The sequence below is a fragment of the Prinia subflava genome, chromosome 8 (genome assembly GCF_021018805.1).
Source record: "Prinia subflava isolate CZ2003 ecotype Zambia chromosome 8, Cam_Psub_1.2, whole genome shotgun sequence".
Lineage (NCBI taxonomy): Eukaryota > Metazoa > Chordata > Aves > Passeriformes > Cisticolidae > Prinia > Prinia subflava.
The window spans coordinates 24,080,814-24,099,633 of NC_086254.1; the positions used below are offsets into that span (position 1 = coordinate 24,080,814).

The window sequence follows — 18,820 nt, forward strand, 5'->3', positions numbered from 1 at the left end:
ATTTGCTTTGTCAAAGACATTATTCCATCACTCACACACGTGGGGTTAAAGGAAATATTCCCTCTTAGCCCTGGACCAATTGTGGGTTTTTTTCCTGAGTGATTTCTCAGCTCTCCTCAGAGTTTCTTTCACATGAGCAGCAAAATAAAAGCCAAGGCAATCCACCTGATTCCAAACCAGACCTGATTCCAAACCAGACCTGATTCCAAACCAGACCTGATTCCAAACCAAACCCGATTCCAAACCAGACCTGATTCCAAACCAGACCTGATTCCAAACCAAACCACAGCTTTCCTTCTAAAACCTCCACTAAACTGAAACCTAAATCCACAAACTTCTGTCGTTTCAAGCCATGAAGAAGCAATTTAGGATTTATAATTTTAAAACAGGCAAATATAGAAACCTTTGGAGGAACCTTCAGTCTCTTTACTGCAGCATAATAAGGACTTCAAAACGTTTTATATAATGCATTATTTAGGAAAAGGGCAATGTGAATATTCATGATACACACTGCCTAAAATATTTCAAGCTTGCATTAATGTCCTTGAAATTAATTAATTAATTGTTCGAGGCTTTAAAGCAGGAAGATGCCTTTGGTTACCTGGCACGGAGGAGGAGGAAGGATTACCCCTCACTAATTCTCACTGAGAATTAAAACTGACCCTTTTTCCTGCAAAACTCTCACAATTCCCGAGCGCAGAGTGACACAGGGTGAGCCCAGGGTCTGCCACGGGAGGGTCAGGTCAGGGGTTTGGGGCAGAGCTTGTCCAAAGAACCTCTGGGGTTGTGCAGGTGCCCCAGGAGCTGTGACAGAGGAGGGGACGGCCACCAAGGCTGGCACAGCAGCTGAGCAGAGCTGAGGCAGCGCTGGTGGGAGCCTGGTCCCACACAAACAGAAAGTTCTGTCCCCCCAGAGGGTGCTGGGGCCCTGAGCAGGCTCCCCAGAGATCGTTCCCTGCTCCAGGGAGCCCCAGGAGCGCTCGGACAACGCTCCCGGCGGGATTGGTGGGGTCTGGCAGGGCCAGGGGGATCCCTTGGGTCCCTCCCAGCTCCAGGATATTCCATCATTCTGTCATTTGAGGGCACAGCAGCCACCCAACAGCCCCACAGCACTGGGGAAAACTTAACAAAGCTTTGCCTTTAACACACAAGTTGGCTTTTTTAAGGAAAGAAAAAAAAAGATCATTATTTCCTATCAGCCAAAAAATCTGGAGCTTTTCTGCCTTGAAGTTCCTAAGCATATTTCCCCTTTATTAAAGTACAAATACCATATCAGATAAAGGAATTCCCAGTAAAAGAGAACTCCCACTTAATCTCCTGTGAGCAGTTTGCACATCCTGCAAATCACCTGGGTTTGTTTGCCCTGCCAGGTGTGCCAGCAAAGCAAACCCTCCCAGAATATTCCAAATTACAGCAGCAGTCACCTGGCACAGGGGCAGGTGACACAGTCAGGGATGGAACGGGGCTGTTTCCATCCAAACTGGATTATTTCCATCCAAACTGGATTATTTCCATCCAAACTGGATTATTTCCATCCCAATCAGATTGTTCACCACCTCTGGGAAGAGCTGCAAGTGCTTTAATCACTGCATTTTCTGCATGGCTTGGAAGACCTTCACCCCTATTTGATGATTTTCAGAGTTATTCAGAATTATTGAGAATAATTTTCAGTTATTCAGAATTAAATCCCTCATGTACTCAGCAAGCTTGCTGCAAAGACTGATCATTGAATAGGACAAAAGAATAAAAAAATAGGAGAAACCCAAAAAATATTGTGACTTTCGTTAAAATCCGCATGGAAAAAACCCTTCCATTTTTAGGGTTTTATTCCTTATTTCTGAATAAAGTTTTTTTCAAGGCACAAGGAAAACTGTTCTATGAGGAAACGGATTTTTTTTTTTTGTGGACTCAGAGATTTCAGTGAAATTTTAGATCAAGGACAAGTCAGAGTAATAACCAGAAGTGTTACAAATCATCACCAAACTTGCAGAAAACACAACAGATTTTGACTTTGGAACAGATGATATTGGGAATTGCACTGTTTAGTCTCTTTTTAATTTCAATTTATCCAAGGAAAAATATCTGAAATTACTTGAAATGATGACATCAGTTGGGGAAAAAACCAAAAAAAATGAAGAGGAAATCCCTGTGTGAAAAACACCAAAGACCAGAGAACAAGAAACTGCCTACCTTGTCTTCAGAATCACTTTTGGCTTCAGCTTTGTTTGGGGAGACCTTAAAAGAATTCGAGAGAAAACAACTCAGCCTTTCAAAGGATGGAAAAGATACATTTGAAATCAGCAGGTTTTCTTTGCACAAAGGGAAAATACAAACATTGCTTCCCTCAAACGGGAAAATTTATAATGCAAATATTTCTTGAGAACAAACTAATGGCTAAAATGAAAAACGCCTGGGTTGAATATTTGCTATTCAAGCTTATAATCAATGAATAAAGGTGAATTTTAGAGGTGGTACAAAAGGAATATCAAGCTGAAAGTCTTCGAGACAGTTAAAAATCTGTGAGTATCAGAGAAGTGGAGTTTGCAGAGCAGGGGCACTCATTGATCATTTCATTTTCCACAACCCCTCACCTCACCCCTCCAGCACCCAGCACAGAGAACATGTGAAATAAATTCATATTTATTTATACATTACTTATACAGTTTTTTCAATCCCACGGGGGATTTTTGGAAGCAATGGAGACACAAAGAGATGGAGAGGCAGAACTTACCAGTGTTTTGAGGAAGCTCATGACTGAGCCCTGTCCTGCAGCTGCCTGGGGACCGTCCTGCTGTGCCTGTGCCCTCCCAGGTGCTGCAGCCACCTGCTCACCTGCACAGTCCTGCCCAAGCTCCTTTTGGCTGCACTCATCTATCTCCTAAAAAATAAATAACAGGGGGCAGAGGTTGCAGGCTGCCAGCTTGCCCGGTTCCCAGTGGAATGCAGAAGTGACTTTTGTGACTTGCTGGGAGTCACAGCAGCAATTCCAACCATTCCTGCCCAGCCCACGGCTCAGAACAATCCAGCATTTATCCCTCTCCTTCCCCTTGCTGCTCACACATTCAGCACTTGCTGCTGCTTGGGGAACGTCGTTCTCAGCCACGACAAGCACAGGGCGAGCCCCAAACCCCACTGTTCTCTTTTGGAGGCTGAACTTGTGAAAAATGGGAGCAAACGCTGAGATTTTGGCCTTTGCCAGCCCCGTGTCTGAGTGCTTGGCTTCTGAGTCTCTATTTTGCCATGCCAGGAATCATTTTTATCTATCAAACGCACATCAAAAGAAGGAAAAAGGGAACAAATCAAAGTAATCCCCTTTGGCCAGATGGAGCTGCCTCTTCTCTTCATGGAATTACGGTTCCCAGAGCCCCAAAAAGTTTTCCAGTGCTCAAGCACTCACAAGTGGGTAATATTAAGATATTTGTTTTCTGTTTAGACACCTGGCCAAGGATTTGGTTTTAAAGATCACTTCTTGAACCAGTTTTGGAGAGTTTGGCACCTCTCACGCTGAATTTACCTTCCATTTCGGCCACCTTTGCCTTGAGCCTGCACAGGAAAACTCAACACAAGCATTGTGCAGCACAGTGACACCAAAGAGTGCCTCAATGACATCAAAGGTTTTTGCCCTGACCAACCCATTAAAGCTCAATGCTTTTTTTGGTGGGAAAAAAATAGGAAAAAAAGCATTTTAAAGATCCTTTCCTTGTGCTGGATGATTAAAACAGCACAAAAATTTTATAATATGGATTTCTTTCTGTCACCAGGGGAAGGAATAGACTTCAAATTCCTTAAAACTTCAGAGGGATCAGGAGAGCTGGGCGTGGGGTGGGCAGTGCCAGCAGAACCCAGGGAATTAAAGTGTGCACTGAAATGCCAGAAGGGACTTCTGGGCAATTCCCACCCACCAAGGTCTCCAGGCTGGCCCAGGAGCAGCAGAGCAGTGCTGGAATGCTCAGCAGGCTGCTCGAGGGTCTCTCACCCCTTTGTGCAGTGCCAGCCCCAGCACGGCCCCAGAACAATCTGTCCCTGCAGGACACGCGTGGCCACGCAGCCCTGGGTGGCATCCACACAGCTCTGGTGCCATGGAAAGTGCTGGCTCTGCTCCAGGTGCTAAAGGGACAACTGAGGCAGGAGCAGCAGGAGGAGGAGGAGGAGGAGGAGGAGGAGGAGGAGGCTGATGTGTTGCTGAACAAAACCAGCTTCACAGCCCAAGAGCTTGGTGCCATCAAACTCTTTAGTGCTGGATGCTATCAAGAAAAAAACTGATTGGAGTTTTTTTGGGGTTTTTTTGGTGGTGATGGGGTTTGTTTGTTTGTTTGTTTTGTGGTGTTGGTTTTTTTTTATAATTATAGGCAAGCTCAAGCCCTGGTTTTGGGCTGCATTTCAGGAGAGAGCTGCACACAGCTCACACAGCTCTTTCCAGCACCTCTGGCTGATCCAGGACATCTCCCTGAAGAGGTCACACTGAAGAGAAAACCACTGCAGATCCTGAGAGCTGGGGCCATCCCCAAATCCCTGAACTCCACCTTCAGAGCTCAGCTGTGCCTGTTTGATGTGCCCGTTTCAATGCACCCTTTAACTCCCCGGGTTCTGTTGGAACACACAGAGCACATCCACACCCAGCTGTCCTGATCCCTCTGAAGTTTTAAAGCATTTAAAGTCAACTCCTTCCACTGGCGAGGTAAAGAAATCCACATTATAAAATTATGGTGGCATTTTAATCACCCAGCACAGGGAAAGGTTCTTTAGAATGCTTTTACTCTGATTTTTCCCACTAAAAATGACCCTGCCCTGCTGGAGGATCCCTCTCTGTGATTCCCAAGCTGAGGCTGCCTTTGGCCACAGAGGATCCCTCAGATCTGGCCTTGGAAGGGGGCTCTGATCCATCCCGTGCTCCCATGGGAATATTCCTGCAGGAATAGCCCAGCCTGGGGCCACCAGCACAGAAATTGGGCATGGAGAGGGCACAGCCCTACAGGATCACGGCCTCAGAGCCACAAAATCACCACAAAAGCCTCTGTGGCTGCTCCCCGCTCAAACCCTGAGGGTAAAGAATGAAAGAAACCCCAGCAACAACAGGAGATCAGTCTTAGGAGTTAATAGATGCCATGTAAATGTTCAATTCATGTCTTTGAGAAGCTAAATTTGGGGGTAATAAACACCTTAAATATACTGTAGTTTCAGTTCAGTCATCAGGAAAAAAAAAAACCCCAAACATATCAAAAGAATGTATTCCTGCCAGCACTTTTGTTTGCATGAATCATGGCTCAGTGAAACATTTCAGGCATATAATTTATCTTTTCTTTGGCTTACATAGTAAATGCTTCATGAATTCATGAATTCTGCCCTTGTTTTAATTATGCTGCGCTCTGAATGTAGTTTTGTAGACCACAAAAATAAAGAGTGGCTCAGCAAACACAGAATGTTTGTGCAGCTCTTAAGCTACAACTGTGGAGCCTCTCTCTTACTCACCAGCAACGCTGTTTGTTTTGTCTTGGCACTCAGTGCAGGGAAACTTTGCTTTTAGCATTTTCAGATACTACAAGCCATAATCCACAAAGAAAAAAAAAAAAAAAAGACAGAGAGAGAGAGAGAAAAAAGGAGCTGTTGGCAGCGATATCTTGATTTTTAGTATGATTATTTGGTAACAGTTTGTAATTACTACAGTAACAGTAATTAAATTAGGCTTGGTCATTCTCCCATCCAAGAGGAGAATTGGAACTTCAGAGGGAACAGAAGGCAACTGTGCTGCAAGGCAGAGCCCCAGCCTTTGTTTTAGGGATTGAGTTGAATTTGGCACCACATTGCAGAGTTCAGCTGATGTATTTTCCCCAGAAAAGGTGCATAACTCCTCTCTGCCCCCACCATATATTCCTTTTCATGCCTGAAGAACCAAAGACAAAATTATAGCCCAAAAATTTGAGCGTAAGGTTAAAATTCCTCCCCCTGTGATCCAGATCTGTCATTTATTTGAACCCCGATTTTTTGAGTCCTCATGGTGCAGCTTTAAGCACACACCTAAGGGATGCAGAAGCATTTTTGATAACCAGAGCTGTCCTCAGGAATGTTCCTGGGTTTTAAAAGCTGCTGGGATCCTGCAGACACTCCCTGACAGACCCAACACCACCCACTGCCTGGGATTTCCAGGTTATTCCCATCAGGGACCTCCAGGATGTGCGTGGGTCCAAGGGGACTGGAGCAGAACTGCAGAGCAGTAGGAATTAATGAGAAATCCAGGTGTTATTGATGTAATAAAGCTTGATCTGGATGAGCACTGCTTCCCTGTTTGAGGTGGGAGAATGGTTTAGATTCCCTTCTGTCCCTGATCATGCTCATACAGCACTGCCTCACCTCAGCTTTCAACTGGACTGTTTGCCCCAGCAATGCTTAACCCTGAATTCTGGTTAAAAGTGCTCCAAATTGTTCTTTCCTTAGATTTTCACACCACTCCTCCAGCAGCACCAGCTGTGACCTTCCCCACCCCGTAAATGAGAGCAGATTCACTGCAGTGACAGCACCATAGGAAATGAGAATTTGCCTTTTGGTGGGAAGAGAGACAATTCCTGCAAGCCACGGGGAAGATTTGTGTGTGACAGTAAAAATATCTGCAGGAATTCGGGGTGTTGGAAAGCTTCATTCTAAAAGGCTGAACACAGGATTCATTTCAAATTATCCACCCTGTTCTCCTTAGATGCTGAATGCCTTTATGGGTTCTTTAAATGCCCACCCTGAGCTGTCTGAAACACCAGGGATGGGAGCACTCCTGAAGGGCAGGGCTGGAAAATGAGACTGCTTTTGTCTTAAAAATGAACCCTCAGAAAAATATTACAATGGGTAAATGTGTACAAGAAACGTGATCTTCAAATTTGAGAATGTCTATTTAAAATAGAGAAGACAAAGATTAAAAATAAAAGAATTTCAGGGCAACCTGCAATGCTGGCAGTGTAGGCAGTGAGTATCTCATGAGTTAAGTTCAACACTACCCAAGGCATCAGTGACCACTTATCAGTGACCACAATCTTATTTGTGAGACTGAATTGGCCAATAAAAGCAATTATTAAAATGGTATTTACACATTGTTTTTTCCCTCCTGTTCCTGACATCAGACAGGGTTTCAGTTTGATCACCAGTTCCTGTGTCCACCTCTCCAGCAGAGCTCAGACTTACACCACTATTCCCTTTCAGAGGACGGGCTTTTTCTGTAGATAATTCCCTGAAAATTAATTTTATAATACCCTTGCTTAGATCAAATTCAGCAGGAAGTGCAAAATCTAAACTCAACTTTCAGCTCCTTTAACCAGAGCGCTCTTTCAGTTAAGATCCACAGTTTCTTATACCACATCCTCGTCCGGTAAAATCCTTTCTAATGAACCACCTTTCCTTGACTAAAACTCCACAATAAGCTGGAATATAAAGTTGTTGCTGCATAATATTCCTTTTTTTGAATATTCCTTTCCCTATTCTGATGAATAGGGTATCCAGTGTCTGTTGCTCGAGAAGTAGAACTATTTTAAAAACGGCACAAAACACACCAAAGAACTTTTAGAAAACTACCCCGTGCCAGACTCCAAGGACCTAAAGCACAAGAAAGAGTTTTAATTTCAGGTATTTTTGCTTTCATTTGCAGCTGGCTCTTCCTAGCAATTGGAGCTGTGCTGCCCAGCCCTTTCAGGGAATTATAAATTAAATTAAACTGGAGGTGATGGAGTCATGAGACAGAGCTTCACTCCTTGGCCACAGGTGCCCCTTCCACGCCTCTGTCCCGCCACCCCTGGGCTGTCACCTGCGGTCATTTTAGGGTCATTTTAGGTCATTTTAGGGTCATTTTAGGTCATTTTAGGTCATTTTAGGGTCATTTTAGGTCATTTTACGGTGCCACACTGATTCATTCCCACCCCCACGCGGAGCTAGGGGATGGAACTTGGATGAATCTCGCCAACATTCCCAAGAGTCTCCATTAGCAGAAATGAATTAATGGATATTTGATGGCAGCACTTGCCTTGCCCAGCGGGACCCCAGCGTTGGGTGCGCCGGCCGCGATGCCCCCGTTGGGAACGTCCAGCTCCTGCCTGCCCTCCTGAGGGTCCCCTCGTGTCCTTCCCTTGTGCTTCTCCAGCCTGAAGATCCTGTCCAAGAGCGTCACTTGTTTGGCCTTTGGGGCGGCCACATCCTGTCCCTCAGGTGTCTCCTCGAGCTCCACGTCCTGCAGCGGGGCCTGGCCCGGGTTTTTCTGGCTCTCCTGCCGGTCCGCAGCCGTCCCGGGCCGGTCTGTGCCCTCCCTCGGGGCTGTGTTCAGCCCGGTGGCATCGGCAGCGGGCTCTGCGGGGGCCGGAGGCTCCGCGGAACGCCCTGGCACAGCCCAGGGGAAGGCGAGCGCGGCGCGGGGCCTGGCAGCCGGCACAGCCCCGCTGGCAGCTGGCACAGCCCCGCTGGCAGCGCTCCCACCGGCCTGCCCACCTGCCCGGGCACCGCGCAGCTCCGCTGGAGGGACGGCAGCGGCATCCCGGCCAGGAGCTGCCCTGGCATCCCCTGCAACAGAGGGAGAAAGGAATTATCTCTCAGTGATGGGATTATCCTGGCCAGGATCCACCCTGGAATGCCCTGGAATAGAGGGAGAAAGGAATTATCCCTCAGTGATGGGGTTATCCTGGCCAGGATCCACCCTGGAATCCCCTGGAATAGAGGGAGAAAGGAATTATCCCTCAGTGACAGGGCAGTGTTATCCCAGCCAGAAGCCGCCCTGGCATCCCCTGGAACACAGGGAGAAAGGAATTATCCCTCAGTGATGGAATTATCCTGGCCAGGATCCACCCTGGCATCCCCTGGAACACAGGGAGAAAGGAATTATCCCCAATTATCCCTCAGTGACAGGGCACCGTTATCCCAGCCAGGAGCCGCCCTGGCATCCCCTGTAACAGAAGGAGAAAGGGAATTATCCCTCAGTGACAGGACAGCGTTATCCTGGCCAGCAGCTGCTCTGGCATCCCCTGGAACACAGGGAGAAAGGAATTATCCCTCAGTGATGGGGCAGCGTTATCCTGGCAGCAGCAGTCTTGGCATCCCCTGGAACAGAGGGAGAAAGGAATTATCCCCAATTATCCCTCAGTGATGGGGCAGCGTTATCCTGGCCAGCAGCTGCTTTGGTATCCGCTGGAACAGAGGGAGAAAGGGAATTATCCCCAATTATCCCTCAGCAGCGCAGCTCCCTCAGGGGGCTCAGCCTGTGCTGAGCTGCTTCGGACAGGTGGAGCACTCGGGAGCCCTGGGGCTGCTGCTCATCCCCCCGAGATGATTTTGGCTCCCCTGCCACCCCTACACCCTGAAAACTGTGCAAATTTTACTCCCTGCACACTCCCTGACCCCTCACACTGTCAAAGGCAGCTGCCAGCCCCGTTTGGCACTACTCAGCCCAGTGGACAGCGAATTAAAATAGTGATATGGAAAATAAAACCACCCCAGTAAAACCGAGAGTGTTGTATATCAATATATCACCCTCTCCTCTGTCAAAGCTAAAGAAACACAAGGAATGGAAAGCACCAGGACTGATCCCATTTCCTGGCTCCTACCTGCACTTCTCCTTTGCCTGCGGGTTATTTTAAGCCTGATTTGAATAGTGATAAATCACACCCGAGCCAGGTTTCTTACCCTTACATTTCTCTTTATGTTTTACATTTCTCCTCTTTACCCACAAACCGTGGCTCAGAATCACATTTCCTCCCCCAAAATTCACACAAACCATTCCACATGTACACACGTGGCCATCAACCCCTTTTGATTTAAAAGTGTATTTTATGATTTTATAAAACACGGTTGAGGGGAAAACCCCTGGTATGGGATTCACAGAGGGGAAAAGGCAGCTCCTGCTTTACACAAAACAAAAGAAATAAGAGCTGTAAGAAAATGAATCTTGCTTGGATCTGTTTTGTGGCTGGGAGGCAGAACCACAGATGATGTGGTGTGAAACCCCAACTAAAAGGGGTCTTGTCAAGAAGTAAATCTTACAGCTCCCCCCAAGCCTCAGCTGCTCTTCCCTCCTTGGACTGGAATATGGATCTGATTTCCCTGTCAGTCATCACCACATTTCAGGGATGAATTTAGATCTGTTTAATTATAACTGTGGAAAACTGACAGGCTCACACCGACTCGCTGAATTAGAACGGGAAAATTGTCAGTTTCAATGCAAAATTGAAATTGTTTCAAATTATAATTGTAATAGTCTAGTCAATATTATGCCTTTCACATTTTCCTTTAAGAGAAAGAAAACCCCAGATACCAAAAAAAAACTTGACTGAAACACATCTTCCACACAGCACAGACCTTCACTTTGAAATTATTTGAGATAAGGAAAAGAGAAGAATTTTAGATCCCAGCTTTCCCTTGGATTTTCACAGCAAAATTCCCCCAGCTCCCCAGGGATTCTGGATAATCCCACAAAGCATCAGCAGCTCCTGGGCTGATGTGTCTGTGTCCAGCAGGTTCTGTCCTCCCGTGGCAGCACCCAGGGGTGCTGGGCACACCCCTGGGAACACCCAGAGCAGAGCAGAGCCAGGGCCACGAGATTCCTTTTTCCACAGCCTCAATTCCGTGGCTGAGTGTCCCCACTGGACCCAGGCTGGTCCTGAGGAGCTGGAAGTGGGATTTTCCATAAAGCCCAGGATCGTGGAATGGTCTGGGTTGGGAGGGACTTTGGGGACCATCCCATCCCACCCCTGCCATGGCAGGGACACCTCCCACTGCCCCAGGCTTCACATGAAAAGAGGGATATAAGCTCAGCATTAAGAAAAGCAGCTGAACAAGTGGCAGCTCAAGAACCCACGGAGCTCCTTTCATCTCTGATTATCATGGAAGGGGTGGAAGCCCTGGAAGATGTCACTGCCTGGGCTCTGCTGGGTGTGTGCGGTGCCAGGACAGCTCCAGCTGCTCCCAGGAAAGTCAGCTCAGAGCCAGAGCAGATCCCCCCAGGCTGGGCTGGGCTGCTCCTCCCAAACTGAGGGAGAAAAGCCTTGAAATTCCAGTATTTAGGTGAAAAATGTGCGATATTGTTGTTTTTAAAGCCTTGTTTTTCCCAGATTTATTCCTCAATCCAGAGGCAGAATTGCAAAGATAAGCAAAACCCCCAAATTCTAGGCCAGGTCTTCGAGCAGATCAAAGCTGCTTGTTGTGACTGAGATTAAAAGCTGCTCTGAAATGAAAATCAATACACAATTTACTGACTGCATTTCAGGCTACTCCTGCTCAGGCATTTGCCTTTCAGCTCTTTAACAAAAGGCAGTCACACTCCAGAAAATTTGTCTGTCTTCCCCCTTCCCTTCACCAGGATGTGTTAAAAAGGAAATTTTATTGGTTACACGAAGTCTCTCTTCTGTAAGAGCACACTCAAGGAGATTTTTTTCCCTGTAATTTGGCAAATTGGACCAACATTTTTTTCCTTGACTTAAGGAAAAAAAAAATAGAGAAGATCAGTGGTTAGTGCAATATCACAGAATCCTGGAATAATTTGGGTTGGAAGGGACCTTAAAGCTCATCCCATTCCTTTATTTTGAGTACAAGCCAGCCACAAACAAATATTTTGCTTAGCCATGGAATTAGAGCCACACAGCACTTTTTTCTCTCCTGCTGTTCAGATAAACGTGGAGAAAATATTTTAATGGCCATGAAGAAACCATTTAGGGCTACAAGGCAACATTTGGCACCAGGAATTTCAGCAGTGCAGGGCAGCACAGGGTACAACAGCCCTGGGTGAATTTCTGCAGCAAATACTAATTCAAAATAAACCATTCCTCCTTCCCTAAAAAAAGAAGGAACACACTCATCCTTTTGCCATCTTGCTCTACCATTCCATGCAAATAAAGTTTATGCTCTAACAATCCTCTTGTTTCACTAATTTAACTTGCATTGCTTTTTACCTACAGATTTCCAGAAATTAATGGGAACGGGGTGAGAGGAGCCAGCAGCAGGAATAGCCAAGATCATTCTCTAAAAACGTCCCTGAAATATTTCACATTTCGGGCACACGGAGCTGCTGCCATCAGGATTTGCTGAATAGGATTTATCCTGTGGGACAAAGGAGCTGCATCTTCACTCAGCTTTTCCCCTTTGTAGCTTTTTTAACTCCTTTGTAATTCCTTTTAGGAGCAGGTCGTTGTTTCAGCCTGCGTGGAATTACCTCCCAAACCAAACCTCACACGGGATTGTTCCTGCTTTATTCTCCTGCTGCATTTCTGCTCTGTGCAGTGCAAATCAGAGACACAAACTCCAGTTCCGACCTTCCCTCTTCACCTGTTGCTCACCGAGTGCTTTTATCACTGAAAGGACAAAAATATTCCCTTTTTCCAGCTCTAGCTCCCCTAAAATCCTCACTTTATGCCCCAAACCTGCTATTCATTGCAGTATTTCATTTCAGAAATACTACCAGCTGTTTTCCATAGTAATAACTTCTGTCACTTTTATTTCTCCAACACCTGCATTACATTGTACAAACGTGGAGATTTCAATTGTATCTCAATGATTTAAACTGCTTTTCAGCCAGGAAAAAAGTTAAAATACAAGAAACATCAACACAGAAAAGTCTAATTTTTCAACTTGCTACTTAAACTGATTTAGCAATTACATTAATTAGCTAATCCATTTAAGTAAAGCGGTCCCATATGCTTCATTTTACGTATAAAGAATAAAATGTACATGTATTTTCTAGGTCTTCAGGCAGTGTAAATCATCTGGCTTTTATTTCCTCCTCAGGACTCTGCTGATTTGCAGCAGAAACAACACACAGAGACAGGCTTTGCTGGTGGACAACTGCCTAAAGTGACTTACAGTGGGATGGCACTGGGAAATTTGGGCCACGGAACAGGAACTGAGCTGTTATCAGAACCATCTGCACATCCCCACACCAGCCTTTGATTATTTTAACCTAAATTTAGATTTTTTGTTTTTCAAGTGCCTTTGACAGACTGAGAGGGCTCTCTTAACAACAAATCATAAAGTAATTTTCTCAGCATTGAATTATAAAGAAATTTCTTTCCTTTATAAGACTGCAGAGGAATTGTTGGGGGTTATTTATTCTGAAAAGAGAAGAAGTGACAGAGGTGTGAACAGGGGTGGTGCTGCTGCTCAGAAAGGCCCCGAAGCCAGCAAGGGGAGGAGGGAGGAATTAAATTAATGAGGGGCTGAAAAACAAGAAGAGCCACGTGGCTGTGGATGAGAGTAATCGCCCTCGAATATGCCGAGATAACTTTAGGGGCCAGGGCAGAACCAAACCCCCAGAACTATCCACCAGCGTCCAGAGAACTTTGGAAAGAATTCCTTCTTTTTCTTCTTGTTGTATTTAAACTCTCCAGCTTCTGTAGAAGCGCATTTACGAGTAAGAGCTGGGACGTGGGTACATCCCCTAATTCAAAGCTGTGCATTCATATTCATATTTATATTCATATTTATATTCATATTAATATTCATATTTATATTCATATTTGTTGTGCCTTCAGTCCGTACCTCCCCGGGGCACTCCCAAACCCAAATTTCCAGTCCGTACCTTCACCGTTCCCTGCCGGGGGAGGGTTCTGAGCAAACACCACAGATCCGTTCTGAACACCGTCGGGAGAGTCGGAGAGGGGCTGGAATAACAAAAAACAGGGGTTTTAGGGCTGGAATAACAAAAAGCAGGGGTTTTTAGGGCTGGAATGACAAAGAGCAGGGGTTTTAGGGCTGGAATAACAAAGAGCAGCGGTTTTAGGGCTGGAATAACAAAAAGCAGGAGTTTTTAGGGCTGGAATAACAAAAAGCAGGGTTTTAGGGCTGGAATAACAAAGAGCAGGGGTTTTAGGGCTGGAATAACAAAAAACAGGGGGTTTTAGGGCTGGAATAACAAAGAGCAGGGGTTTTAGGGCTGGAATAACAAAGAGCAGGGGTTTTAGGGCTGGAATAACAAAGAGCAGGGTTTTAGGGCTGGAATAACAAAGAGCAGGGGTTTTAGGGCTGGAATAACAAAGAGCAGGGGGTTTAGGGCTGGAATGACAAAGAGCAGGGGTTTAGGATGTCAAGGGGGGCAGAATTGCACCGCAGCAGCCAGGGGAGGTGGGAGTGGGCTGCTCACCTGGTAACTCTTCACCGTGCAGGTGCCACCATCCTCAGCCTCCTCTGGCACACCCGGGGTGTTCCCCATAGCTCCTGGGAGAGGAAAAAACCCAAATAACCCCTCCTCTGTCATTAATGTGAGACAGCCCATGGGACAGGCTGTTCAAACCCCTGAAATCCCGAAATCCCCCCTGTCCTCCCGAGGCACCTGCCCCAGCCAGACTGACACAAACACATCGAGCTCAGGGACCGCAGCTGCTCCCCAAAAATGGCACAAACCCCCCAGCTTGATTCAGTGTCTGCTTGAATCTGGAAATTTGCTTTGTCCTGCACCCCCAAGGGCTGGTTTGTGCCAGGACACAACTCAGGCAGAGGATGGAGTATTTGCAGATTTGCTTCCTTTCTCACAGGTGCTATAAAATCTGTTTGGGGAGAGAGAAGCAAATTCTTATTTTTTTAAAAAAAATTGAATGATCTGTAGCTGATTCTCAGCCCCTGCAGCTTCCTGTTGATGCAGATTTCCTCACACCGAGTGACTGCTCTGGAGCTGATGCAGAGCAGGGGCCACAGGCTATGATCTCTGGCAGATTTGGCTGCAGGGGGGCTCAGCCATTTCCTAAAATCCAGTTTATAATTCTCACAGAAACAAAACACACACAGCGGCCGTGTGGAATTTCCAAACGTCTTCACTCCCAAGAACTCTCTCAATGAAAGATGGAGATGAATGGGAGAGGGTTTCTGGCTAAAAATGGGAAAACTTGGGAAATGTGATCCCAAAACACCAAACTGGAGTTTGCTGTGGAACAGAGCAGCTGTGGCTGCCCCATCCCTGGCAGTGCCCCAGGCAGGGCTGGAGCAGCCTGGGACAGGGGAAGGTGTCCCTGCCATGGCAGGGGTGGCACTGGAGGGGCTTTAAGCTCCCTTCCACCCCGAACCACTCCGTGACATAGAAAACATCCACGTGTGCTACTTCTGCCCTAATTTACAGAAAAATGACAGGTCAGTGCCACCTACAGACAGCTGTGAGCAGCGGCAGTGGTGACACAAACAGGAATGGAACGGGGCTGGCAGCGTTTGCAGCTGCCAAGAGGTGATGTCAGCTCTGCCTGTGCCAGCTCCTGCAGCTGATTGCTGTGCACACCGACAGCTCCAGCCTGGCACTCCCAGGGGATGGCTCTGCTCTTCCCAGAGTGCTCAGGCCTCTGTTTGTATGGTCAGATACACTTTTCTCTCATTTCTATCACATTTTTCTCATTTTTCTCTCATTTCTCTCTCATTTTTCTCATTTTTCTCTTATTTCTCTCTCATTTCTCTCTCATTTGACATACCAAGTCATGAAGCTGCAGCTATTCAATGTTCAATTCAAATGCAGCAAAGAGGTTTTCTGGGAAACAAAAGGGCTCTCATGGTGGTTTGTGAATTAGATGCTCAGGGAATTGCAGAAGGATTAGGTGGGAAGGGCCCTCTGGAGGTCGCCCACCTGCAGCAGGTGACACAGGAGCCCATCCAGGGGGGTTTGGGATGGCAGAGGGGGAGATCCACGCCCTCCCTGGAGCCCTCCCAGAGCTCTGTGGGAAGAGGCTCTTCCTCACATCATAAGAGAAAAAATGAGAATTTTTATAGGAGAAGACAAATTTTGAGGACTGAGAGAGGAAAAGAGATGATTCTGATACAAGAGCATTCTTCAAAACGAGAGGAAAGCCCTCAAAAGTCAGGAGGAGCTGGAGTAATTCCTATCCTTAGGTTTCCTTTCTGGGTACAGGTTTTTCACCAAGTCCCAAGGATTTCTCCTTGTGGGGGCTCCCTCAGGCCAGCTGGAATCCAGCCCAGCTGGTTCCAAAAGGAACATGAACCTTCTACAGCTCTGAAACAATCCTGTTCCCAAATCATGCTCCACTGCTTCCATTGTAGTGCAGAAAATAATTCAAAAGGAAAATAAATGTATTTTTAATTGGTTTTAATGTTATGTAGTCTGTAGTGTGCCAAGTTCAAGGCTTGGGAAAATCCTCCTTTTCCACTCTCACTCTCAAATCATTGTTTTGGTCCTGGCAGAATGGTAAAAACTTTGAAAATACGAGAGAAAATTACAGCAAAATCTGTGATCGCTGTGTGCTCCTAAAGGCAGCCAAGCCTCACCTTTCTGATGTATGGAACAGGCTGGAATATTGCAATTGTCCCTGTCTATTAATGCCAAAAGCCCACAATCAACTCCTCACTAAAACTTGCCATATGTTGTATTTAAACCCCAGAGAAAACAATCCATTTGCCTGCCCTCGGGACCCAGGTGAGCTCGAGGACGTGGCCACGTCCAGGGGGAAAAGCGGAATTTTCAGCTCTGCTCGATGTGGAGCAGAAAGGGGCTGATAACAGGATGGAATTCAGGAATTGTGCTTACCTTGAGCACAGCTCTGCCGTGTCCTGCGGGGAGAGGCACCAGGGACACGTGCTGGGAGCCAGGAGAGGTGGCTGAGCCCTGGGGAGGAGCGGTGGCACCGAGGGACAGCAGGGACAGCAGCAGGGACAAGGCTGGGATGAGTCACCTACACAAACAAGAAACACCCAGGAGCACCTCGAGTCCAGCCTGGCAGGGCTGGGCACGCAGGACACGCTGAGTGCCAGCCCTGAGGGCTCTCGGGGCAGGGTGATACCATTCCTGCAGCCACTCCACGCTCAGCCAAGTGCCAAAAGCAAAATAGTTCAAACATTCACGCCCTGGGCGCTCAGGGAGGGGACAGCTCCACAAAGCCACCAGGCCAGCAGGCAACCCCAGGTGGCTGGGGAAAGGCTGTGGCACCAGGCTGTGGCACCAGGCTGTGCCACCAGGCTGTGGCACCAGACTGTCACCAGGCTGTGGCACCAGGCTGTCACCAGGCTGTGGCACCAGGCTGTGGCACCAGGCTGTGCCACCAGGCTGTCACCAGGCTGTGGCACCAGGCTGTGGCACCAGGCTGTCACCAGACTGTGCCACCAGGCTGTGGCACCAGGTTGTGTTCCCCATCCCGCTGTCCCCCCGCAGGGAAAGCCAGGGCACCGAGGGGGAAAGGCACAGCAGCAGCTTGAAGGCCCAAAAAAAAAAGAAAACAAGACCTGCAGGAGCCTCCAAGGTCCTCGAGCAGGGGAGCACGGGAGCAGAGCAGCAAAAAGAGAATGCAAAAAATGCTTTGGAAAAAGCAAAACCCAGGAAAAGCCAAAGCAGCAGCAGCAGAGCTGCACATTAGGGGAGGAAGGGGAGGAAGGGTAGGCAGGATAATAAAGGATAGGAAGAATAGGAAGGGTATAAAGGATAGAAGGGTAGGAAGGATAAGAAGGATAGGAAGGAGTTACCTGGGGGAGAGGGGCCGGGACAGCCTCTGGGAGCCGGAGCTGCTCCAGGTGAGGTGCTGCTCACCCAGCCCCGGCAGCTCTGCCCCTGCCCCTGCTCTGCCCCGCAATCAGCCCAGGGAGTGCTCACAAACACTGGGTGCAAACACAGCCGGGGTGGAGCAGCCCCGTGCCCCTCCCCAGCCCTCTCCAGGTGTTTTCTGTTCTCTGGGCACCCAAACCTGCTCCAGGGCACCTCTGGACCCCTGGCTCTGGGGCAGCCCCTCACCACACTGCTCTGGGGATGGTGACGTGCTGGACACCCACAAACCCCTTCCAACTTTTCCCAAAATTCAGAAAAACCCCAAAGTTCTTTTACTGGCGTGGCTGTTTGCTGTTGCCACCGTGGTTCCTAATCCCCCTGCAAAGTGTGCAGACTGACTAAGTGCTGATATTCCGAAGCCATTGTCACCATCTGCTGCTCCCTCAGGTGCGTCACGGCGCCCACGCTCAGGGGGCGTCTGCAGCAGGGAGAGATTTTTCTCAGCACCTCAGTCAATAAAACCTTTGCAAAGTGAGCTTTCCACAGTCAAAATCCCAAGAAAAATTCCCCCCAGGATCTGTTTCCTGACTGACTTGCTTGCATCTTCCAGGGGGCACTGGTATTTCGGGGTGCTTTATGTGTTTGGGTATAATTCTGTTATTAATCACGACAAAGAAAGGGAAACAGATTTGTCACCAGGGTTGTGCTGGCTGTGGAGGGTGTCAGGTGCTCCAGGGATGATGAGGAAGCCGCAAGGATGGAAACAGAGCAGGAATCTGCATCCAGCCCCTCAGCAGGGCGTGGGAAGGGAGGGGAGATCCTGATTCCCTCAGCGCTGGGTCAGGCACCTTCCTCGTTTTCTCCTTGGTGTAAATCCCTGTCTGCGACAAGCTCAGGTGATATCCCACGAGTTCAGTCTCAAAATCCCATCCAGAGGCAGAATACGATTGGGGAATGGTCCCTGGATTGTTCCTGTGGTGCTGGGAACAGAATTTATCCCTGGGCTGAGGCACAGGATCCCAGCCTGGCTGTGAAACCACTCAGCCTTGCAGTAATGATGGACTAATTGTATTTTTTAATTATTTTTTGGTCTTTCTCCTTGGTTAAAATATTATTAAGTAATTTTGAAATGCAAGATATAAATATTTAACTCTGGAAATGCTTCATTTCTGTAAGAGAAGGTCACTAAATTCACTACAAGTTTGCACCATATTTTGCCTTCTGTGGATCTGTTTGCTCCTAAAATGTCTTCAAATTCAGCCTTAAAACCTTAATATTCCTCATGAAGGAAGTAATTTGGATTATCATGTCCTTCACCTGTGAATATAAAATAACAGCGCTCCTTTTCCTCAAAAAAAGGCTTTTCCTTGAACTGAGCTGTCCCAGTGAGCTTTATCCTGATTAATTTTT

General features: G+C 47.4%; 1 protein-coding gene across 6 annotated transcripts in view; it reads right to left on the bottom strand.

Annotated features, from left to right (window-relative positions):
- BCAS1 (brain enriched myelin associated protein 1) overlaps positions 1-17,518 on the bottom strand; it is a 38,030-nt gene extending 20,512 nt beyond the window's left edge. The window contains exons 1-7 of one of the 6 annotated variants that reach the window (XM_063404197.1): positions 17,392-17,518; positions 16,463-16,607; positions 14,087-14,160; positions 13,526-13,607; positions 7,997-8,526; positions 2,732-2,878; positions 2,191-2,235 (exon numbers count right to left, since the gene is read on the bottom strand). In XM_063404197.1, the coding sequence (XP_063260267.1) occupies positions 2,191-2,235; positions 2,732-2,878; positions 7,997-8,526; positions 13,526-13,607; positions 14,087-14,155 (873 nt within the window). In that variant the 5' untranslated portion in view covers positions 14,156-14,160; positions 16,463-16,607; positions 17,392-17,518. Of the gene's footprint in view, positions 1-2,190; positions 2,236-2,731; positions 2,879-7,996; positions 8,527-13,525; positions 13,608-14,086; positions 14,161-16,462; positions 16,848-17,391 lie in introns of those variants that run through there. The other 5 variants (XM_063404199.1, XM_063404195.1, XM_063404198.1 and 2 more) reach the window with 5 other exon arrangements.
- Between the last annotated feature and the right edge of the window lie 1,302 nt (positions 17,519-18,820).